The following is a 23112-nucleotide window of genomic DNA, read 5'->3' as shown; positions in this document are numbered from 1 at the left end:
TCAGCTCTTCGCCTCAGGTAGCCAAAATTCTGGAGTTTTAGCTTCAGCATCGGTCCTTCCAATGAATATTCAGGGTTGACTTCCTGTAGGATGGACTGGTTTGATCTTGAAGTCCAAGGGACCCTCGAGTGTCTTCTTCAACACCACAGTTCAAAAGCATCAGTTCTTTGGCACTCAGCCTTCATCATGGTCCAACTCTCACATCCATACATGACTACTGGAAAAACCATAGCTTTGACTATACAGACCTTTAATGGCAAAGTAATGTCTCTGCTTTTTAATATGTTGTCTGGGTTGGTCATAGCTTTTCTTCCAAGGAGCAAGCATCTTAATTTCATGGCTTCAGTCACCACCTGCAGTGATTTTAGAGCCCCCCAAAATAATGTCTGTCACTGTTTCCATTGTTTCCCCATCTATTTGCCATGAAGTGATAGTACCAGAAGCCATGATCTCAGTTTTTTGAATGTTAAGCCTTAAGCCAGCTTTTCACTCTCCTCTTTCACCTTCATCAAGAGGCCCTTTAGTTCCTCTTCATTTTCTGCCATAAGGGTGGTGTCATCTGCGTATCTGAGGTTATTGATATTTCCCCCGGAAGTCTTGATTCCAGCTTGTGCTTCATCCAACCCAGCATTTCACATGATATACTCTGCATATTAAGTTGAATAAGCAGGGTGACAACACACAGCCTTGACGTACTCCTTTTTCAATTCTGAACAAGCCTGTTGTTTCATGTCTGGTTCTAACTATTGCTTCTTGACCTGCACACAGATTTCTCAGGAGGCAGGTAAGGTGATCCAGTATTCCCATGTCATAAAGAATTTTCCACGGTTTGTTGTGATCCACACAACGGCTTGAGCATAATCAATGAAGCAGTAGGTATCTTTCTGTAATTCTCTTGCTTTTTCTATGACCCAATGGATGTTGGCAATTTGATCTCTCATTCCTCTGCCTTTTCTAAATCCAGCCTGTACGTCTGGAAGTTCTTGGTTCACGTACTGTTTAAACCTAGTTTTTTTTCTTAGTAAGAATTCTTAAAATATGGGAGAAAACTAGTATCAGGTCAAACTGTTCATGATCTAAGTTTTAACTGATAGGCAGCTTTACCACTGATACTGATAAAACACTATACTCAATTTTCAGAGTAATCCAGGTTGGGTCATTATATGAATCCTTTGGGTCCATCTTGTAATCTCATCTTTGAGATTAAAGGACAAAATATTAAGTTCTGATGTGTGAGTCTAGAAATGTATTCTGGTATCGTGGCTTCTATAGTTAAGATGTTTGAACAAATATTGTATAAAAGTATATATCATGAAAATTTAGAATTTACTTAATGTGCAAACTAACTTAGAATCTTCAAATACCGATGCTACATGCTTTTAAAATGATACTGCAGGACTTCCCCGTTAGTCCAGTGGTTAAGACTCTGCCTGCCAGTGCAGGTGGCATGGGTTCAGTCCCTAGTCTGGGAAGATTTCGCATGCCTCAGGGCAACTGAGCCCGTGGGCCCCAACTACTGAGCCCAAGCTCCAGAACCCACGCTCCGCAACAAGAGAAGCTACAACAATGAGAAGGCACATACTGCGACTAGAGAGCAGCCTGCACTCACCACAACTACAGAAAGCTTGCGTGCAGCAACAAAGACCCAGTGCAGTCATAAACAAACAGGGTAGCATTTAAAAAATGACATTGAAAATACATTAAAAAAACTTAATTCAGTCCAATAAATGTTCTTATAAATGCTATTTATAAGACCATGCTTGCACATGGACAGTAATATTTAAAAGTAAGTTTCATTAAGTTTTTATGTCTAAAGTGAATCCTTCTTTCTCACATAACCACCATTTTCCTGCACATTCCTAGTCTTCCAAGTATTTTTGTGTGAATGATTAGATACCTTTCATGTTTTTATTCTTCTCACCACATTATCCATTTCACCATTTTATCTTGAGTATTCCGTCCCTCAGATGAGAACATTTGGTCAGAAACTGACTTAGCCACTCTTCTTCTGAAGGCACCATCTTCTCCTACAACTCATTCTTACTTCTTTCTCTCTTTTTTCCACTACCTAAATATGAACTCCATTTTTGTTTAAATTGTCCTTCATTTTTTATAAAAATTGCTTTCACTGACTTCCCTGTTACTTATTGCTCCAGGCAACCCACTCCAGTATTCTTGCCTGCAGAATCCCCATGGACAGAGGAGCCTCGCAAGCTAGTCCATGGTGTCACAACAAGTCGGACAAAACTGAGCAATGATGCACAGCAGTTTTCCCATATCCGTCTAGGTCTACTTCATCATTAACTCTAGAGATGTTCTGTCCAGTATCTACTAGCCATACGTGGCTATTTATATTTAAATTAATTACAGTTAAATATTTCTTAAAATCCTCTTCTGCAGTCACACTAGCCACGTTTTCAAGTATTCAACAGTCATTCAGCTAGTGGCAACTGCACTAGACAGCAAGGACATTCTATGGAAGAGTGCCGACGCAGAAGAGTCTCTCACTCTGAATTCTAGAACTCCTCTCTATCTACTGACATCTTTTGCTTTCTGTGGTTCAACCACCCTATTTACTCTTTTCACTAAGATTGATTATTTTATCTAGACTTTCCCAATCCTTTGAACCTTACAGCACTTTCTACACTTTAATTACATCACCTTGCCAGTTCCTTTAATAAGCACTTTAATGGAAGAATGGAAGATGAACCAATCTTTCTTTGTCTGTGTGTTTTCTTCCCCAATTCCACACTTCAAGAGGCTAATAACTGAGATAGGAAGGGCTTAGCAAACCTTTGCTGAAATTATTAGCATTGCACTTTATACAGAGCACACAAAAAATAACTACTTATTAAATGAAAAGAAATAAGTATTTTATAAACTTTAAAGGCCTATAAGTTTAAAAAAAAATCAGACTGTTGATTAATTAACCATTATAATTCCCTGTTCATTTGTGTTACTAGGATTCCACAGATTAAAATAAGGCAAAAGCAGGCTCAAAGCTGGCTTATCAGGCATTCTCTTACCAAGAAGCACTTACTACTTGGCGCCACACCATAGGATAATAGTGACTGACAACCATGATGGCTCTCTGGTTCAGGCATATCCTGAACTGACTTCAGAAAGTGTGTTTTAGCACTTAATGTCTTTTGAAATGCAATATTTTTGAAAAAAATGAAGAAGCACAGAATGCATGGTCATTTTCTACCATTTAGAAGAAACCATTCCTTACTCTCTGCCTAAAACATAACCTTTACTTGTCTGTATCTTAATACATTCATGCTTCCTAACAGCCTCAACATCTGGGTAATCATAATAAAAAAATGTATTTGAAAAATCTCAACAAATAAAAAGAATATGTTACATAGTATATTTTCAGAGTCATATGCCACTGAAGAGGGAAGACTGTATTTTGGACTTCTTTTTCTTGTAGGCAAGGGGAAACACCACTCTCATAAATACATGCAATGAGTGGGAGACTAGACACTCAAATAAAATGACCTACAGTACGCAGAATGGAAAAGCTATTAAAGCACATTCATTCACATAAGACACAGAATAGAAACTTTAGAAAGCACAGAAACAACTGGGAGACAAGAAAAATCCACTTACCTTAAAAAAAATTTTTTGACAGTCATGGCAGATGCAAAATTATTAGAGCAAAAACAGTAGAACAAAACATCAAAATAGAAAATGACAAGAAAAGAGGATAAGAGCGTGTGTTACTTACAGGAATTCTTCTCCAGGGTGTTTGGGTATATTTATCAGCATGTGTACATTTTTCCTCTTTAGATTTTTGATGGCAGTTACACCGAGTTGCCTAAACAAAAACACAAATTTTTACATTAAAATTTTAATATAAAATTAGTGTAATTTTACATATACACTTATACATACAAACAAAGCAATTAGGGTCTCTCTTAGAAGGTTAAAATAAAAGGAAAACATCAAAATCTACTCAGTAGTCTCCCATCTTATCCACAGACTGTTTTATTCACCCACCAAGGCAAAATTTTAAATAGTCAATATGGCAATCTCATACCATGAAACACACTACCTATGGTTTTATGTATATAAATATACATGTATATAGATATATATTCTATACATAGCAATATATAAGCACATAAAGAACATATCTGCAAAACTACATATTTCCCTAAAATGGTACTACAATCACTGCACCCCGGTCTCTTACTCATTTTTGATGGGACTCAGATATTAAATACCACCAGTCCTCCAGAAAAGTTGTCTCTTCACTTGTGCAATGCATTTAAAAGCCTCTTTAAAGATGTGTTAACTTTATTGGACTGGAATATTTTAAAGGATTTCTGTCCTTTGACAAAATCCATCTGACCATCTCAGTTTGTAAATAAATTCTCTTCTCAGAACTTCACTCAGAACATACTCATTCAATCATTTACTCAACACAAAGTAACATGCCTATTGTGTAACCTATGGTCTCTCAAATAAACATCAAACTTTTTTAAAAAATGAACAGAATGATAATGAGAATTTCTCCTTAGTGTGAAGCTGGAACACAGCTGTATTATTCATCAAACAACCTCATTGGAGGTCAATATACTTTTTATAGGAAAACCTCTATTACAAATTCTTGATTATTTCATCAAGCTAAAATGATACATTTCTACTTCTAAAATATTTACCAATATTCAAATTTTTTCTTAATTGTAATCAAATCATTACAATTTTCACAATCAAAATCTAGTCAAAACAAAAACCTCTGTAATACAGACGTTTCCTATTCTTTGTATTATGTACATATTTTCCATTCCAAAACATGGGACAATCACTGAAACGAAATTCAATATAATAAGCAGGTCAACTTAGATCTCTCGGAATTCAATAGGACTTAACTTTTAACATATATGGGAGGCATGAAAGCAGAAAAAAGATAGAACATTTATCTTAATGCAAGCACATTACTTATTTTATCTTGACTACTGCAATTCCAGAAACAATTTCCGTTCTGCAGCCTATGTGCTAACTAACATATGTAGGACAATAACAGGCAAATATTTGAATTTTCCATAATTCAGAAAATATAGCTTTTAGGGACATTTCAATAGACAGACAACAGCTACTCTTGTCATTCCCTCTCCATCTGTGTGCTTTACTGCTGACAGATTCTTTCAGATGCTCACCTTCTATGTGGTCCCATATTTCAGGAAGTATGTATCCTCTCTTGACTCAATGACAGATTTTGATTAGTCTGAACCGATCTGATTAATCCTACTCCTCAATGCTTAAGGGACAAAGAACCCAAATCTAGCCAATAAAACATAAGACACTTCTGGGTTATTTCTAAGAAAGTGTTCTTAATTTTAAAAATGGATATGTAAAGAAAAACAGGTGCTTTTCCTATTTGGGGGGACCACGGCGTGAGTATGTGACACAGAGAGTTACCACAAACATCTTGTGACCGTGAAAGGACATGCAAGAATCCAAGAGGATTTCAGAAAAGTCATGCAAGAACTTTACCATTACCCACAGGACCAATTAAGAAACCATGAAAACAGATGGGCCAATACACCTTCTTGTTATTAAGTTTATAAACATTCTTATTTTCAAGTCACTTTAGTCAGACTTTTACTTAAAACATCACTAGACAGGCACTGATTCACCAGGATGGGTGATTTGGAGCAAATCATCAAATAAGAGTTATTATTTATCATGTATCCATGGGCCAATTATAGCATTAAGGACTTTACATACGTAGTTTATTTAGTTTATAATACAACACTATACGGTCGGTATTATTTTACTATCCCCACACACAGAAGAGGCTTAAAAGAAATTAAGTAACTTCCCTAAGAGAGTATGGCTACTAAGTTCAGAGCCAGGATTTGAACCTAGGTCTATGTAGCTTCAGTCTGGTCATGGCTTCTCAAATACTCAACTACACAGCCAGCCTACTCAAGCTGAATTCCACTTTCTATGTCTCCACAAATAAGATTCTACACCAGTACTTTCATAGGATTACTCTGAGGACTCAAAGAACAAATATATCTAAATTAATTACTATTTAACTGCAGTATACTGAGGTGAAAATATACAGACATTCTAAGCATTTGGAATAAGGTTTAAATAGTCAAGCCTCTATACTTTTTGGCTTAATTTTTGGAGCACTGCAATCTGATTTTATATCTGCATATTTCTCATAAAATAAGAATTTAACATATTATATTGTCAATGTATTTTTTTAAGTTTACATATAAACAGAGATTAGAGCATCTATTTCTGAAAAAAGATTAAAAGTATAACAAGCTAGAAATGGAAAAGGACTTTGAAATCACTTAGAAAAACCTCCACATTTTTGATAAAGAAAGCACTAGAGTGATAGAAACTGCCAATGTCATTCAGCTAATTAATACAAACAAGAAAAGTTCTCTAATTCCTATTCCATGGCTCCTCTGATGACATTCTGCTATTTTTAAGAAAACTAACTAAGGGATATAAAGAAAGAAAAAGACTAAAAAGAGAAGGGCAATTTTAATTTTGGTAATCTGAAAAGTACAGTTGCATATTTCTGCTTTCAATGGTTTATATCCTTTTAAATTCTTGATTTGAACAAGAGACTTTCTAGACTATAACTAAAGATAGGTGATAGGCTCTTCTGAAATAAATAATATCTAAATTTAATATATCAAATACAGACAATTTCACATATCAATAAAGAGTAATTTTTTGCTTGTGTTTTTCTTTCTTTCTTTAGGATTCTCTTAGATATTTCTAAAACATTTCTAAACGTTATTTGTAAGGTGAGATATTCTTCAGGATAACTGACCCAGTCTCTTTAATAAGGGAGTACAATGGGAAAAAAAAAGAATGATTCTAAAGTAAAAGAAACTTAGGGGATATAACTTCATGCAATGTATAAACATACGAGATATTTTCAGAACTGGAGAAATCAGAATATGGACTGAATGTTAGAAAATATTTTAAAATTACTGTTAACTAGTTAAAGGTAATATTGCAAATGAGAAAAGAATATTTTTTAAAGGGCATACTGAAGTTAAAAGAATTATTAAAACTTCTCAGCATAAAAAGCTATATTTTTCATTATTTATTAATCATGTATCAATATAAAGTGATTTTTTCATAATTATTTAGGTCTTAGATTTACTTTTTTAATTTTAATATTGGAACTCCCAACCTTTAATATACAGTATTACTATGGCATTTTACTTTACCTAAATTTCCCTTATGTAAAGAAATTAAAGGATTTTACTTTAAATCCTCAACAAAGCTCTCTACATGAAATAATGCTATTTCTATTATTATATTAATATTTATTACATTTAGTCGAATTTCTGTCACCTTAGTTTTGCTATTTTTAGATATCCTTGATATTTCTCTATGTCCTCTTTTACTTTTATCTTTCGTAAGATACATTATTCTAATCTACTAATAGTTACCTTAGAGCAGTCCACAAACATTTTATCTAAGTATATGACAAGAATAATTTTAGATACTTATTTGTAGATAAATAACTCAGTACTTCTTCAGTATACCCTTTATCTCTTTCCTGAAATATATTTTATCTAAATACTTACAAAAATAGCAACTTAAATTTTTAGTTAAAAATAATTTTTATTTCAAAAATGTTTTAATTTATAAATTAAACAAATTTAACATTCAAATGATATACAATGACATATGATTAAATAATGAGCCTTAAGTTTTCTCCCATTAGTAGTGGGAAGATTATCCGATCGAGTCTCTCTAAAGGTGGGTTTCCATTTAACCATTCATTCATTTTAATCTTTACTTCTTTATTCCTGAGTTATTTTAAAATTTCTCTCTCAAGTACTTGGGATGCATCATTAAATAATTTTACAAAGATAAATGTGTAGCATATTTTTCAATGCATTAAAGGTTAGAGAATGTACCTCTGTATATTAAAAAAAGGGGTTTAGCTACAGAATATGAGAGTCATAATCTTTTTTTCTAAAATCACTAGATACAAGTTTTGTGCTCTATATTTCTGCAAAATCTGAAGCTTAATTTCTTAAAGCTACCTTTTCTTTTCCCTGAAAATTGGCTACAGTGATTGGGTTTGTGTTTAGTTGTATTTTTTTAATTGAAGGATAATTGCTTTGCAGAATTTTGTGGTTTTCTGTCAAACCTCAACATGAATCAGCCATAGGTATACATACATCCCCTCCCTTTTGAACCTTCCTCCCATCTCCCACCACATCCCACCCCTCTAGACTGATACTGATACAAAGCACCCATCTGAGTTTCCTGAGCCATACAGCAAATTCCTGTTGGCTATCTTATTTTACATATGGTAATAGAAGTTTCCATGTTACTCTTCCACACATCTCACCCCCTCCTCCCCTCTCCCCATGTCCATAAGTCTATTCTCTTATGTTTGTTTCTCCATTGCTGACCTGTGAATAAATTCTTCAGTACCATTTTTCTAGATTTCATATGTATGCATTAGAATATGATATTTATATCTTTCTTTCTGACTCACTTCACTCTGTATAATAGGTTCTAGCTTCATCTACCTCATCAAAACCGACTCAAGTGCATTCCTCTCTATGGCTGAGTAATACTCCTCTGTGTACATGTACCACCACTTCTTTACCATTCATCTGTCGATGGACATCTAGGTTGCTTCCATGTTCTAGCTATTGGAAATAGCGCTGCAATGAACAATGGATTCATGAGCCTTTTTCAGTTTTGGTTTCCTCGGGGTATATGCCTAGCAGTTAGATTGCTGGGTCATATGGTGGTTTTATTCCTACCTTGATAAGGAATCTCCATAGAGTCTTCCAAAGTGGCTGTATCAATTTACATTCCCACCAACAGTGCAAGAGCATTTCCTTTTCTCCACACCTTATCCAGCATTTATTGTGTCTAGATTTTTTGATGATGGCCATTCTGACTGCCGTGAGGTGATACTTCATTGTAGTTTTGATGTTCATTTCTCTAATGATAAGTGATGTTGAGCATCTTTTCATGTGTTTGTTAGCCATTTGCATGTCTTCTTTGGAGAAACGTCTGTTGAGGTCTTTTTCCCACTTTTTGATTGGGTTGTTTGTTTTTCTGGTATTGAGTTGTATGAGCTGCTTGAATATTTTGGAAATAAATCCTCTGTCACTTGTCTCATTTGCTATTATATTCTCCCATTCAGAGGGTTGTCCTTTCACCTTACTTATAGTTTCCTTTGCTGTGCAAAAGCTTCTAAGTTTAATCAGGTCCCACTTGTTTGCTTTTCTTTTTATTTCCATTACTATAGGAGGTGGGTCATAGAGGATCTTGCTTTAATTAATGTTATTAGTGTCGTGCCTATACTTTCCTCCAAGAGTTTTATAGTTTCCAGTTTCACATTTAGATCTTTAATCCATTTTGAGTTTATCTTCATGTATGGTGTTAGGAAGTGTTCTAATTTCATTCTTTTACATGTAGCTGTCCAGTTTTTCCAGCACCATTTATTGAAGAGGCTGTCTTTGCCCCATTGTATATTCTTGCCTCCTCTGTCAAAAATAACATACCATAGGTGCATGGGTTTATTTCTGGGCTTTCTATCTGGTTCCATTGGTCTATATTTCTGTTTTTGTGCCAGTACCATACTGTCTTGAAGACTGCAGCTTTGTAGTATAATCTGAAGTCAGGAAGGTTGATTCCTCCACCTCCATTCTTATTTCTCAAGACTGCTTTGGCTATTCAGGGTCTTTTGAGTTTCCATATGAATTGTGAAATTTGTTGTTCTAGTTCTGTGAAAAATACCACTGATAATTTGATAGAGATAGCACTGAATCTGTAGACTGCATTTGGTAGCACAGTCATTTTCACAATATTGATTCTTCCTACGCAGGAACATGGAATATCCCTCCATCTGTTTTTGCTGTCTTTGATTTCTTTCATTAGTGTATTATAATTTTCTCTGTACAGTTCTTCTGTCTCTTTCAGGTCAGTTCAGTTGCTCAGTTGTGTCCGACTCTTTGCAACCCCATGAATCGCAGCACACCAGGCCTCCCTGTCTATCACCAACTCCCAGAGTTCACTCAAACTCATCTCTATTGAGTCAGTGATGCCATCCAGCCATTTCATCCTTTGTCGTCCCCTTCTCCTCCTGCCTCCAATTCCTCCCAGTATCAGAGTCTTTTCCAATGAGAAAACTCTTCACATGAGGTGGCCAAAGTATTGGAGTTTCAGCTTTAGCATCAGTCCTTCCAATCAACACCCAGGACTGATCTCCTTTAGAAGGGACTGGTTGGATCTCCTTGCAGTCCAAGGGACTCTAAAGAGTCTTCTCCAACATCACAGTTCAAAAGCATCAGTTCTTCGGCACTCTGCTTTCTTCACAGTCCAATTTCCCATCCATACATGACACTGGAAAAACCATAGCTTTGACTAGATGGACCTTTGCTGGCAAAGTAATGTCTCTGCTTTTGAATATGCTATCTAGGTTGTTCATAACTTTCCTTCCAAGGAGTAGGTGTCTTTTAATTTCATGGCTGCAATCAACATCTGCAGTGATTTTGGAGGCCAAAAAAACAAAAGTCTGACACTGTTTCCACTGTTTCCCCATCTATTTCCTATGAAGTGATGGGACCAGATGCCATGATCTTCGTTTTCTGAATGTTGAGCTTTAAGCCAACTTTTTCACTCTCCTCTTTCACTTTCAGCAAGAGCTTTTCTAGTTCCACTTCACTTTCTGCCACAAGGGTGGTATCATCTGCATATCTGAGGTTATTGATATTTCTCCTGGCAATCTTCATTCTAGCTTGTGCTTCATTCAGCCCAGCGTTTCTCATGATGTACTGTGCATAGAAGTTAAATAAGCAGGGTGACAGTATACAGCCTTGACGTACTCCTTTTCCTATTTGGAACCAGTCTGTTGTTCCATGTCCAGTTCTAACTGTTGCTTCCTGACCCGCATACAGGTTTCTCAAGAGGCAGGACAGGTGTTCTGGTATTCCCATCTCTTTCAGAATTTTCCACAGTTTCTTGTGATCCACACAGTCGAAGGCTTTGGCATAGTCAAAAAAGCAGAAATAGATGTTTTTCTGGAACTCTCTTGCCTTTTCAATGATCCAGCAGATGTTGGCAATTTGATCTCTGGTTCCTCTGCCTTTTCTAAAACCAGCTTGAATATCTGGAAGTTCACGGTTCACATACTGATGAAGCCCAGATTGGAGAATTTTGAGCATTACTTTACTAGCGTGTGAGATGAGTGCAGTTGTGCGGTAGTTTGAGCATTCTTTGGCATTGCCTTTCTTTGGGATTGGAAGGAAAAGTGACCTTTTCCAGTCCTGTGGCCACTGCTGAGTTTTCCAAATTTGCTGGCATATTGAGTGTAGCACTTTCACAGCATCATCTTTCAGGATTTGAAATAGCTCCACTGGAATTCTATCACCTCCACTAGCTTTGTTCGTAGTGATGCTTTCTAAGGCCCACTTGACTTCACATTCCAGGACGTCTGGCTCTAGATGAGTGATCACACCATCGTGATTATCTGGGTCCTGAAGCTCTTTTTTCTACAGTTCTGCATATTCTTGCCACCTCTTGTTAGTACTTTCTACTTCTGTTAGGTCCATACCATTTCTGTCCTTTATCGAGCCCATCTTTGCATGAAATGTTCCCTTGGTATCTCTGGTTTTCTTAAAGAGATCCCTAGTCTTTCCCATTCTGTTGTTTTCCTCTCTGTTGCTTTCTTATCTCTCCTTGCTATTCTTTGGAACTCTGCATTCAGATGCTTATATCTTTCCTTTTCTCCTTTGCTTTTCACTTCTTTTCTTCTCATAGCTATTTGTAAGGCCTCCTCAGACAGCCATTTTGCTTTTTTGCATTTCTTTTCCATGAGGATGATCTTGATCCCTGTCTCCTGAACAATGTCACGAACCTCCATCCATAGTTCATCAGGCACTCTATCTGTCAGATCTAGTCCCTTAAATCTATTTCTCACTTCCACTGTACAATCATAAGGGATTTGATTTAGGTCATACCTGAATGGTCTAGTGGTTTTCCCTACTTTCTTCAATTTAAGTCTGAATTTGGCAATAAGGAGTTCATGATCTGAGCCACAGTCAGCTCCTGGTCTTGTTTTTGCTCACTGTATAGAGGTTCTCCATCTTTGGCTGCAAAGAATATAATCAATCTAATTTCAGTGTTGACCATTTGGTGATGTCCATGTGTAGAGTCTCCTCTTGTGTTGTTGGAAAAGGGTATTTGCTATGACCAGTGTGTTCTCTTGGCAAAACTCTATTTGCCTTTGCCCTGCTTCATTCTGTATTCCAAGGCCAAATTTGCCCGTTACCCCAGGTGTTTATTCCCAGATATTTAATTCTTTTTGTTGCAATGGTGAATGGGATTGATTCCTTAAGTTCTTTCTGATTTTTCATTGTTAGTATATAGACATGCAAGTGATTTCTGTGTACTGATTTTGTATCTTGCAACTCTGCTAAATTCACTGATTAGTGCCAGCAATTTTCTGATACTATCTTTAGGGTTTTCTATGTACAGTATCACATCATCTGCAAACAGTGAGAACTTTACTTCTTCTCTTCCGATCTGGATTCCTGGGTTCCTTTTTCTTCTCTGATTGCTGTAGGTAAGAATTCCAGAATTATGTTGAATAATAGTGGTGAAAGTGGACACCCTTGTCTTGTTCCTGATCATAGGGGAATGCTTTCAGTTTTCACCATTGAGAATAATGTTTGCTGTAGGCTTATCATATATGGCCTTTACTATGTTGAGTTGTTCCTTCTATGCCCATTTTTTGAACAGTTTTATTCATAAATGAGTGCTGAATTTTGTCAAAGGCTTTTTCTGCATCTATTGAGAGTATCATATGGTTTTATCTTTCAGTTTGTTAATATGGTGTACCGCATTGATTGATTTGAATATATTGAAGAATCATTGCTTTCCTGGAATAAACCAACTTATGCATGATATGAGCTTCCTGATGTGTGGCTATAATCTTTTTGCTAAAATTTTGTTGAGGATTTTTGCATCTATGTTCATCAGTGATATTGGTCTGTGGTTTTATTTTTGTGTGTTGTCTTTGTCTGGTTTTGGTATCAGGGTGAGGGTGGCCTCGTAGATTGAGTTTGCAATTTTTTGAAAGACTTTTAGAAGGATAGGCATTAGCTCTTCTCTAAACGTTTGATAGAATTCTCCTTTGAAGCCATCTGGTCCTGGGCTTTTGTTTTATGGGAGATTTTTTTTATCACAGCTTCAATTTCAGTGCTTGGAATTGGGTTGTTCATAATTTCTATTTCTTCCTGGTTCAGTCTTGGAAGATTGAACTTTTCTAAGAATCTGTCCATTTCCTCCAGGTTATCCATTTTATTGCCATATAGTTGTTAATCATAGTCTCATACGCCTCTGTCTGTTGTAACCTCTCCTTTTTCATTTCTAATTTTGTTGCACTGATTCTTCTTTTTCTCTTGATGAGTCTGGCTAAAGGCTTATCAATTTTGTTTATCTTCTAAAAGAACCAGCTTTTAGTTTTATTAATCTTTATTCTTGTTTCTTTCATTTCTTTTTCACTTATTTCCGCTTGAGTTTTTATGATTTCCTCCTTCCACTAACTTTGCAGGGGTTTTTGTTCTTCTTTTTTCCAGTTGTTCTAGGTGTGAAGTTAGATTGTCTAGTTGATGTTCTCTTGTTTCTTGAGGTAGGCTGCATTGCTATAGACGTCCCTCTTAGAGCTGCTTTGGCTGCATACCATAGGTTTTGAATTATTGTGTTTTCACTGGCATTTGTTTCTAGAAGTTTTTTCATTTCCCATTTGATTTCCTCAGTAACCTGTTGGTTATTTAGAAACGTGTTGTTTAATCTCCATGTGTTTGTGTTTCTTGCAGTTTTTTTTTCTTGTAATTGATATCTAGACTCATAGCGCTGTTGTCGGAGAAGATGCTTGATATGATTTCAATCTTCTTAAATTTACTCAGGTTTGATTTGTGACCCAAGATGCAGTCTATCCTGGAAAATGTTCCGTGTGCACTTGAGAAGAAAGTGTATTCTTCTGTATTTGGATGGAATGTCCTAAAGATATCAATGAGATCCATCTCATCTAGTGTATCATTTAAGACTTGTGTTTCCTTATTAATTTTCTGTTTTGATGATCTGTCCTTTTGTGTGACTGGGTGTTGAAGTCTCCTACTATTATTATGTTATTGCCAATTTCACCTTTTATGTCTGTTAGTGTTTGTCTTACCTATGGAGGTGCTCCTATGTTGGGTGCACAGATATTTACAATTACTACGTCTTCCTCTTAAGATTAGTCCCATGATCATTATGTAGTGTCCTTCCTTCTCTCTTGTAATACTCTTTATTTTAAGGTCTGTTATGTCTGATATGAGGACTGCTACTCTAGCTTTCTTTTGCTTCCCATTTGCATGGAATATATTTTTCCATCCTCTCACTTCCAGTCTGTTATGTGTCTTTAGGTCTGAAGTGAGTTTCTTGTAGACAGCATATATATGGGTCTTGTTTTTGTGTCCATTCAGCCAGTCTGTGTCTTTTGGTTAGAGCATTTAATCCATTTACATTTAAACTAGTTATCGATATATATGTTCCTACTGCCATTTTCTTAATTGTTTGGGGGTGATTTTGTAAATCTTTTTTCTTCTCTTGTATTTCTTGACTATATATGTTCCTTTAACATTTGTTGTAAAGCTGGTTTAGTGGTACTGAATTCTCTTAACTTTTGCTTGTATGAAAAGCTTTTTATTTCTCCATCAGTTCTGAATGAGATTCTTGCTGGGTACAGTAATCTTCACTGCAGATTCTTCCCTGTCAGTACTTCAAATATATCCTGCCATTCCCTTCTGACCTGCAGAGTTTCCTGAAAGATCAGCTGTTAAGTATGGGGTTTCCCTGGTATGTTACTTGTTACTTCTCCCTTGCTGCTTTTAATATTCTTTCTTTGTGTTTAATCCTTTTTACCTTGATTAGTATGTGTCTTGGCGTGTTTCTCCTTCAGTTTATCCTGTGTGGAACTCTGTGCCTCTTCGACTTGAATGACTATTTCCTTTTCCATGTTGGGAAAATTTTCAACTATAATCTCTTCAAAAATTTTCTCATACCCTTTCTTTTCCTCTTCTTCTGGGATTCCCTATAATCTGAATGTTGGTGCATTTGATACTGTCCCAAGTCTCTGAGACTATCCTCAGTTCTTTTCATTCTTTTTTTACTTTATTTTGCTATTCAGAAGTCATTTCCACCATTTTATCTTCCAGCTCACTGATTCGTTCTTCTGCTTCAGATATTCTGCTACTGATTCCTTCTAGAGTATTTTTAATTGCAGTAATTGTGTTGTTGTCTCTGTATGCTCATTCTTTAATTCTTCTAGTGAAGTGAAGTCACTCAGTCGTGTCCGACTCTTTGCGAACCATGGACTGTAGCCCACCAAGCTCCTCCGTCCATGGGATTCTCCAGGCAAGAATACTGGAATGGGTTGCCATTTCCTTCTCCAATTCTTCTAGGTCTTTGTTAATTGATTCTTGCATTTTCTCCATTTTGTTTTCAAGGTTTTTGATCATCTTCACTATCATTATTCTGAATTCTTTTTCAGGTAGTTTGCCTATTTCCTCTTCATTTATTTGGACTTCACTGTTTCTACTTTGTTACTTCATTTGTGTAGTATTTCTCTGCCTTTTCATTATTTTTTTTTTAACTTATTGTGTTTGAGGTCTCCTTTTCCGAGGCTTCAAGGTTAAATTCTTTCTTCCTTTTGTTTTCTGCCTTCCTAAGATTGTTCCAGTGGTTTCTGTAAGCTTCATATAGGGTGAGATTTGTGCTGAGTTTTTGTCTACTTTTCCTCTGATGGGCAAGGCTGAGGTTGTAATCCTATCTGCTGATGATTGGGTTTGTATTTTTGTTTTGTTTGTTGTTTAGATGAGGCGTCCTGTACAGGGTGCTACTGGTGGTTGGGTGATGCTGGGTCTTGTATTCAAGTGGTTTCCTTTGTGTGAGTTCTCACTATTTGATACTCCCTAGGGTTATTTCTCTGGTAGTCTAGGGTCTTAGAGTCAGTGCTCCCACTCCAAAGGCTCAGGGCTTGATCTCTGGAGTGGTTTGGTATGGTATTAAGTGAGATTAGAACAAATATCCAAAAATGAGAAACCAAAGATGAACCCCAGACAAATGGCAGTTACAAAGTCAGGCAAATAATAATTAAAATAATGGAATATACACGTATACATATACACTCATGAGCAAAGTCAGAACAATCCAACAAAAATAAAGTACAGCAGATTGACCCAGCAAACAAAGGAAATCAAAAATTATATTAACCAGTTAAGAACCAAACTAACTAAAGTACAAACTGGAAAACAAAACAAAAGCAAGGCGCCAAGTGGGGAATAAGCAATGAAAACAAAACTAACAAATATGTTGAGAGGAAAGAAAAGAAAGAAAAAATAGATATGCAAAGTTAAACAGGAGTAGATGAAGATGATTTATATAAAGATTAACTGCAAGGAGAAAAGAACAGTAGGAAAGGCAAATGAAGGAATACATGTAGAAAAAATACAGTAGGTTTAAAAAAATTAAAATTATAAAAAAAGAAGAAGAAAAAAACGGAGAAGAAAGAAAAAAGGAAAACACAGAACTTCAAAAGCCCAACGTAGAGGCAGAGGTTTATAACAACAATAAAATGTGTGATATAACAACAATAAAATGTGTGACTGAATATATATATACATATACAACCATAAGCAAAATCGAAACAGTCCAACAAAATAAAGTAGAATAGATTGACCCAGCAAACAAAGAAAAGCAAAAATTGTATTAATCAGTTAAGAACAAAACTACCTAAAGCACAAACTGGAAAACAAAACTAAAGCAAGATGCCAATTGGAAAATATAACAATGAAAATAAAACTAACAAATATGTTGAGAGGAAAGGAAAGAAAGAATAGATATGCAAAGTTAAATAGAGGTAAATGAAGATTTATATATGTTTTAAAGATTGACTGCAAGGGAAAAAGAACAATACGAAAAGCAAACAAAGGAATAAATGTAAAAAAAATAATAGGTTTAAAAAATTAAAATTAAAAAAAGAGAAAAGAAGAAAAAAAGGAAAATGCCACAGAACTGCAAAAGCCCAACCAACAAAGAGGCAGAGGTTTATAACAATAAAAATGTGACTGAGAAAAAAAAGAAAAGCTCAAAAGCTTAATTGGATTTCATAGTGCCAATAAAACCAATAACTACAATGGAGAGGGGAAAGAGAGGAACAAAAAAGAAAAAACAATCCAAAAGAATCTACAAGACAAGTAAAAACATAAGAATAATAAACGTTTTTCTTGAGTCACTGCTATCAGAGTCCTTTCCCTCGCTGGGAGCCAGAGTCCACCTCACCTCCCTAGGATGCCCTCTAACACTCTGCTGATCTCTGGACCTGCTGTGGGGGAAGCTCAAATTCTAATCTGGTCCTACTCCTGTGTGTTCTTGCCTCCAATGTCCACAGCTATCAGAACTAGTGTGGTTCCTTTTGTGGGAGCTCTCAATGACCTTTTATATATTCCATAGGCACAGAATCTGCCTAGTTGATCATGAGGATTTAATCTGCAGCTTGTACAGCTGGTGGGAATGTTTTGGATCTTCTTCCTTAGCCACACTGCCCTTGGGTTTCAATTGTGGTTTTATTTCTACCTCAGCATGTGGGTCATCCACTGGGGTTTGCTCCTGAGGCAGTCCTGGAGGACTTGGGTTTGTCCCTGTGAGGGCCAGGTGTGGAGGTGGTCGGCTGCTTGGGTTGCAGGGGTTCTGGCAGCACCAGGTATTCAGGGGAGTTGGCAGCTAGCGCAGCAGGAAATATCGTGCTCTAGAAGGATACAGCAACCAGTATTGGCCAATACGCTCCAGTGTTCTTGCCTGGAGAACCCCTCTCCCTGACAAAGCAGCCTGGACAGCTTCAGTCTACAGGGTCGCAAAGAGCTGGATACTAGCAAAGCAATCCTGCACGCATAGATGTAAGACTTATTTTCCCTGTGGCAGTTCTGCCCAAGTGACAGCTAAGCATGAAGGTGGTGCAGCTGCTTGGCTTGTGGGGACTCTGGTGGTACCAAGCAGGGACACAGACTGCCTCCGCCGCAGAATGTTATGGCGCTATCAGAGTCTTTTTTCAAGCCTCTTGTAGCTGTCAATCAGAAGGCCTCTGGCCAGTCTTTCTCTGTAGCTCCACCCATGCAGGTACTTCAAGGGCTCCCTTGCCTGGGGTCCTTCTCTGTTGTTCCATGGGTCAGGGACATAGAGGGGTCCCCCTGGCTGGGGTCCTAGTTTGTAGATCGGCGCGTCAGGCACTTAAACGAGCACCCTGGGTGGGGTCTTGCTCTGTAGTTCAGTGCATCAGGCATTTGATGGGCCAGCCTCTCTACTGTTCAGCTGCCAATGCTGACTTGTGGGGAGAGAGAGGCTACGGTGATGGCTCCATCCCCTACCTGTGACTCAGCAGAATTGCCTTGCTTCCATGGCTGCCTGGATTTCCTCCACAGGCATTTCCCACCACAATATCCTCCCTCACATCCCCTCAATTCAACTCTCTGCAGTCAACAGCAGCCCTCGCCCTGGGATTGCTTCAGAATCCCTGAACTCCAGCTCCCAGCCACTAAAGCCTTCCAGGGAACCTGAGTCCCTGTCTGGGGCATGTACAGCTCCGGCAAGGACTGTCTGATTCTCATTCCATTTAGGCTGCCACAGATCAGCTGTTTCACTCTTAGCCTTAAATGTTTCTCCTCCGACTCAGACAATCGCCCGTGGGGCTCAGGTTTCTGTTTCAGTTCCCCTACCCGCCGAGGACAGGTCCAGTCCTAACACTTCAGCTTTTTCCCCTAGTTCCTTTGTCCTACCAAGTTTTGTGTGGTTCTATATGTTCTTTCCCTCTTGTCAGCTACTCCTGTTCACTCTCAGCTGGTGTTCTGCACACACTTCTGTGTCTGAAGGGGTATTCCTGATGTATCCGTGGAGAGAGACGTACTCCGTGTCCACCTACTCCTCCACCAGCTTGTTCTCTGTCTTTAGTTTTGAAATACAAAAACTAGTCTTACTCTTGTCCTTCTTAATTTTATATTTAGTAGGCCCTCAATTTGCACTATTAGGTTATTCTTATTTTTTCAGGTTTATTACATCTTCTGATACCCTTAATCATAACATCTGATCCATCTAACCTTACCATTTATTCATAAGCTGGATCTCTGATTTGACCCCAGTGGTTCAGAACTCAGTATGTTTTATATTTTATATTCTGAGTGAAATTACTATTTCACATCGCCAAATTACTTTGCTTGGCCAATATAAGCTTTTAACTTCCAAGAAAGCTTTGGCCTATTGTTATGCCATTACGTTCTTGTTATCCTGGCCTTTTATTACTACAAATTAAATTATAATTAAATTCAAGACACAGCACATACAGTTTTCATATGGAACTAATATTCGACATTTTAACAATTATAAAATTATAAACAATCATATGGCTCTGAGAAATCACGGAACATCGCCCAAGGGGAAACATTTTTTTTAGAATAACCTTCTAACAAGACAGCCATTCAGATTTCTAAAGACTAAATACCCAGTTTCATTCCTCAGTAACATGAAGGTAAGTTGGTGAATTTCAAATCTCCAAACAGATGCAACTGAAAATGGATTGAGTTTTTCACTCTGAAAAACTATGTAGACTGAAAATTAAACCACATACTTTTATAGAGTGCATATAACCTAAAAACAAAACAACAGTGCAATTTTAAAAGCCAAAAAATAAAGTCCAATTTCAATTCTGGCTAGTTTTATAAATATATATATATATATTGCCCAGTTTGAAAAGGCTTCACTTTATATATCACACTATAATACTTACAAGCTGATGTTCTAATAGTTGGATTTTTTCATCTTTTTTCTTTAGTTCCTCTTTAAGTTGTTTTATCTCATTTAGTAAATCTTCATTCTGAAATATTTTAAAAGATTTAACGTGAAGTATTTAATTGTATTTTAAAACACTAATGAAAAATATTAAATTAAGCATGCAGGCTGAGCAATGAACTGTGTGTTTATTTAACATGAAGATTCTTCTTAAATATCCCAGCTATTTATCCATTTTAAAAAATCCAGTTTGGTCTTCTAGGAACTCATAGTTTAAAGGAATCTGACACATAAACAATGAACAGTAAGAGCAGCAACAGCTAACATTCACTTAGTACTAATTGGGTGCCAAGACCTAAGTACTTTTGGGTGTCTAAGTAACTGATTCCAACTGCAACTCTGAGGTAGTTACTATTATCCCCATTTCAGAGATAAGAGGAACTAAGCCACATAAGTAAAATAAATTAAACACAAAATAATAACTTCAGCTAGATTTCAAGAAATATATGAGATGCCTGTCAGAGGAAACGAGGGCCACAAGTAGAGGAAACTGCATCATTAAAGGCACAGAGTCATTTTCATGGCTGGTGCAGAAATCAGTAGCAAGGTAAATGTGCCTGAAAGGGAATCAAGGAAGACTCTTTTTCTTTGAGCTACTTTCATGAGAACTGCCTGAATCAAAGAATAAATTCCCTGTTGACTTAGTTTATAAGAAATTTCTATCAAGGCCAATCTCTTTCCCAAAATTAAAAAAAAAAAAAAAAAGAAAAAGAAATTCCTGAAAGTATTCCTTGAACAACACAGGGGTTAGGGGTGCCCACCCTATTAACAAACCTCGTCTAGTCAAGGCTATGGTTTTTCCAGTAGTCATGTATGGATGTGAGAGTTGTCCTATAAAGAAAGCTAAATGCCAAAGAATTGATGCTTTTGAACTGTGGTGTTAGAGAAGACTCTTGAGAGTCCCTTGGACTGCAAGGAGATCCAACCAGTCCATCCTAAAAGAGATCAGTCCTGGGTGTTCGTTGGAAGGACTGATGTTGAAGCTAAAACTCCAATACTTTGGCCACCTGATGCAAAGAGCTGACTCATCTGAAAAGACCCTGATGCCCAGGAAAGATTGAGGGCAGGAGGAGAAGGGGGCGACAGAGGATGAGATGGCTGGATGGCATCACCAACTCGATGGACATGAGTTTGGGTGAACTCCGGGAGTTGGTGATGGACAGGGAAGCCTGGGGTGCTGCGATTCATGGGGTCGCAAAGAGTCGGACACGACTGAGCAACTGAACTGAACTGAACACAAACCTATTATCAACGTAAGCAGGAATTCAGTTATATTGTCACATGTAAGGTATCATTATCTTATAGTTAAGACCATTTTGTTTACTGCTATTTAATTATCCACAAATATATACTGATGATATAGTGCTGCCAAGGGAAATTAAAGTTAACCCTTGAACAACACAGGGGTTAGGGGTGCCCACCCTATACAAAGTAAAAAGACCTGGGTATAACTTCTAGTGAGTGCTCCACATCCACAGTTCCACCATAACCAGAAGGTTCACATACTTGTATTCAACCAACTGCAGATCGATGTAGTACTATAGTATTTTTTTTTAAATCCAAGTATAAGTGGACCCATGCAATTCAAAACTTGTTCAAGGCTCATCTGTAGAATATATACATAAATGATACATCTTTCCAGAGAGAATAATAAGTAAGCAAATATAATGTGTTGGTATTGAGCAAAGTATACCATCTTCTTCAGATAGGTTTGGAACAAAAAATACTGTAGTCTCATTAACAAGAGATCAAAAACAAACATTTTATAAAGGCTCTGATGTATCAAATAAGCATCAGAATGGGGAAGAAACAATAGAGAAGAAAATATTTAATTTTGCAGTTGTTATGCACACAGCAATGGCGAAGAACTATTTATTACGTATGAAAAAAAATGACTTTCAATTGAATTTTTAAAATGTTCAGGGACTTAAAAAATTCATACATCAAGACCAAAAACAGATGGATTACAAATCATGAGTTAAATTAGTAGGAGAAGTACTCAATGTGATCAATAAGACTGCAGAAAAAATGGTACGTTATCAGACATAAAAACTGATCTTTTTGTACAAACATATGACTGTATATACAAGAGTCATAAAAATTACTTGCACTCCAGTTTCAGTTATGCAACTCACATGCCAAAGAAATGATCCTAAGTACAAGAAAAGCTGTAATAAGATATCTTCAAGTTCATAAACTTAGAACTGCCTTATAAGAGGACAACTGAAATACAATGTAGCAATGGGATGGAATACTATACAGCCATCATTCAGGCATTGCTAGGTTCTGCTGATGTTAGAGAAAATGAACCCAACAGTGAAATCAAAATATGAGTATGTAAAACATTTAGCGCCAACATGCTTATAGCATTATTTATATGACAGGCACTGCTCTAAGGATTTTACACATAAAGACAGGAAAAGGAAAACATATCAGGAAACGGTTAACCCCAATGGAGTTTTAAAGGTAAGTAAGAAGCTCTAACGACACAAAGTGTGGCAGACTTCTGACTTTAGGTTTAGGGATTCTGTAAGACAATACAGAGATGGGGACAAGGAGAGCATATTTGGAGAATTATAACCACTAATGCTGCACACGAAGGCTATGGTGAACAGTGGGGAGCAATGTGGCTAGTACACTAGGCAAGGGACAGATCACAGAGGGCCTGAACATCAGGCATGCTACAGCCACGGAGTAACAGATAGATCTGCACTGGAGATGGCTTTGACAGCTGTTTGGAGTATATGTTTGACAAGGATAACAACAAAACTAGGCTAGGAAAGTGGTTATCAAGATGTTGCAGTACTCCAGGTAAGAGCAGGAGCCTGACTCAAGAGAGTGATACTAGGGAGGAGAAGAAAGAGGAAAAGAGATTTTGGCAGTTCACTGCATGTGAGAGAAGAGCACAGAAGAGCAGTCAAGAGTGACATCTCCATTTCTAGCTTGGATGACACAGTGAACAGAAAGAACAGAATGAAGCAGGAGAAGTGTGTCCAAAGAAGAGTATTTTTCAGTTTTAAAAATATTGTTAGAAGTACACACATCTGTGAGAGATGTGTTTGAACAGTGGGACACTGGAAATGTCCAGTGGATAAGCAGATTACCAAGTATGAGAGACAGCGATTATACTAATACATATAAAAATCACTGTCTCTCATACTTGGTAATCTCGTCCACAGGACATTTCCAATGTGTCCCACACACAAT

General features: G+C 36.9%; 1 protein-coding gene across 17 annotated transcripts in view; it reads right to left on the bottom strand.

The window, feature by feature from the left end:
• Window positions 1-23112, bottom strand: part of CCSER2 (coiled-coil serine rich protein 2) — a 162671-nt gene that overhangs the window by 30634 nt on the left and 108925 nt on the right. For 15 of the 17 annotated variants that reach the window (XR_006058041.1, XM_042240826.2, XM_042240828.2 and 12 more), the window contains 2 exons: window positions 19844-19930; window positions 3731-3820 (listed from right to left, as the gene is read on the bottom strand). Coding sequence is in view for 15 of the 17 variants with exons in the window: in XM_042240826.2 (XP_042096760.1) it covers window positions 3731-3820; window positions 19844-19930 (177 nt within the window). In the remaining 2 variants the exon portion in view is untranslated. Of the gene's footprint in view, window positions 1-3730; window positions 19931-23112 lie in introns of those variants that run through there. The other 2 variants (XR_003586992.2, XM_060406825.1) reach the window with 2 other exon arrangements.

Source organism: Ovis aries, chromosome 25, assembly GCF_016772045.2.
Source record: "Ovis aries strain OAR_USU_Benz2616 breed Rambouillet chromosome 25, ARS-UI_Ramb_v3.0, whole genome shotgun sequence".
Classification (NCBI taxonomy): domain Eukaryota; kingdom Metazoa; phylum Chordata; class Mammalia; order Artiodactyla; family Bovidae; genus Ovis; species Ovis aries.
The sequence above is the reverse complement of the archived record's forward strand: the minus strand, read 5'-3'. Positions and strand labels throughout refer to the sequence as shown.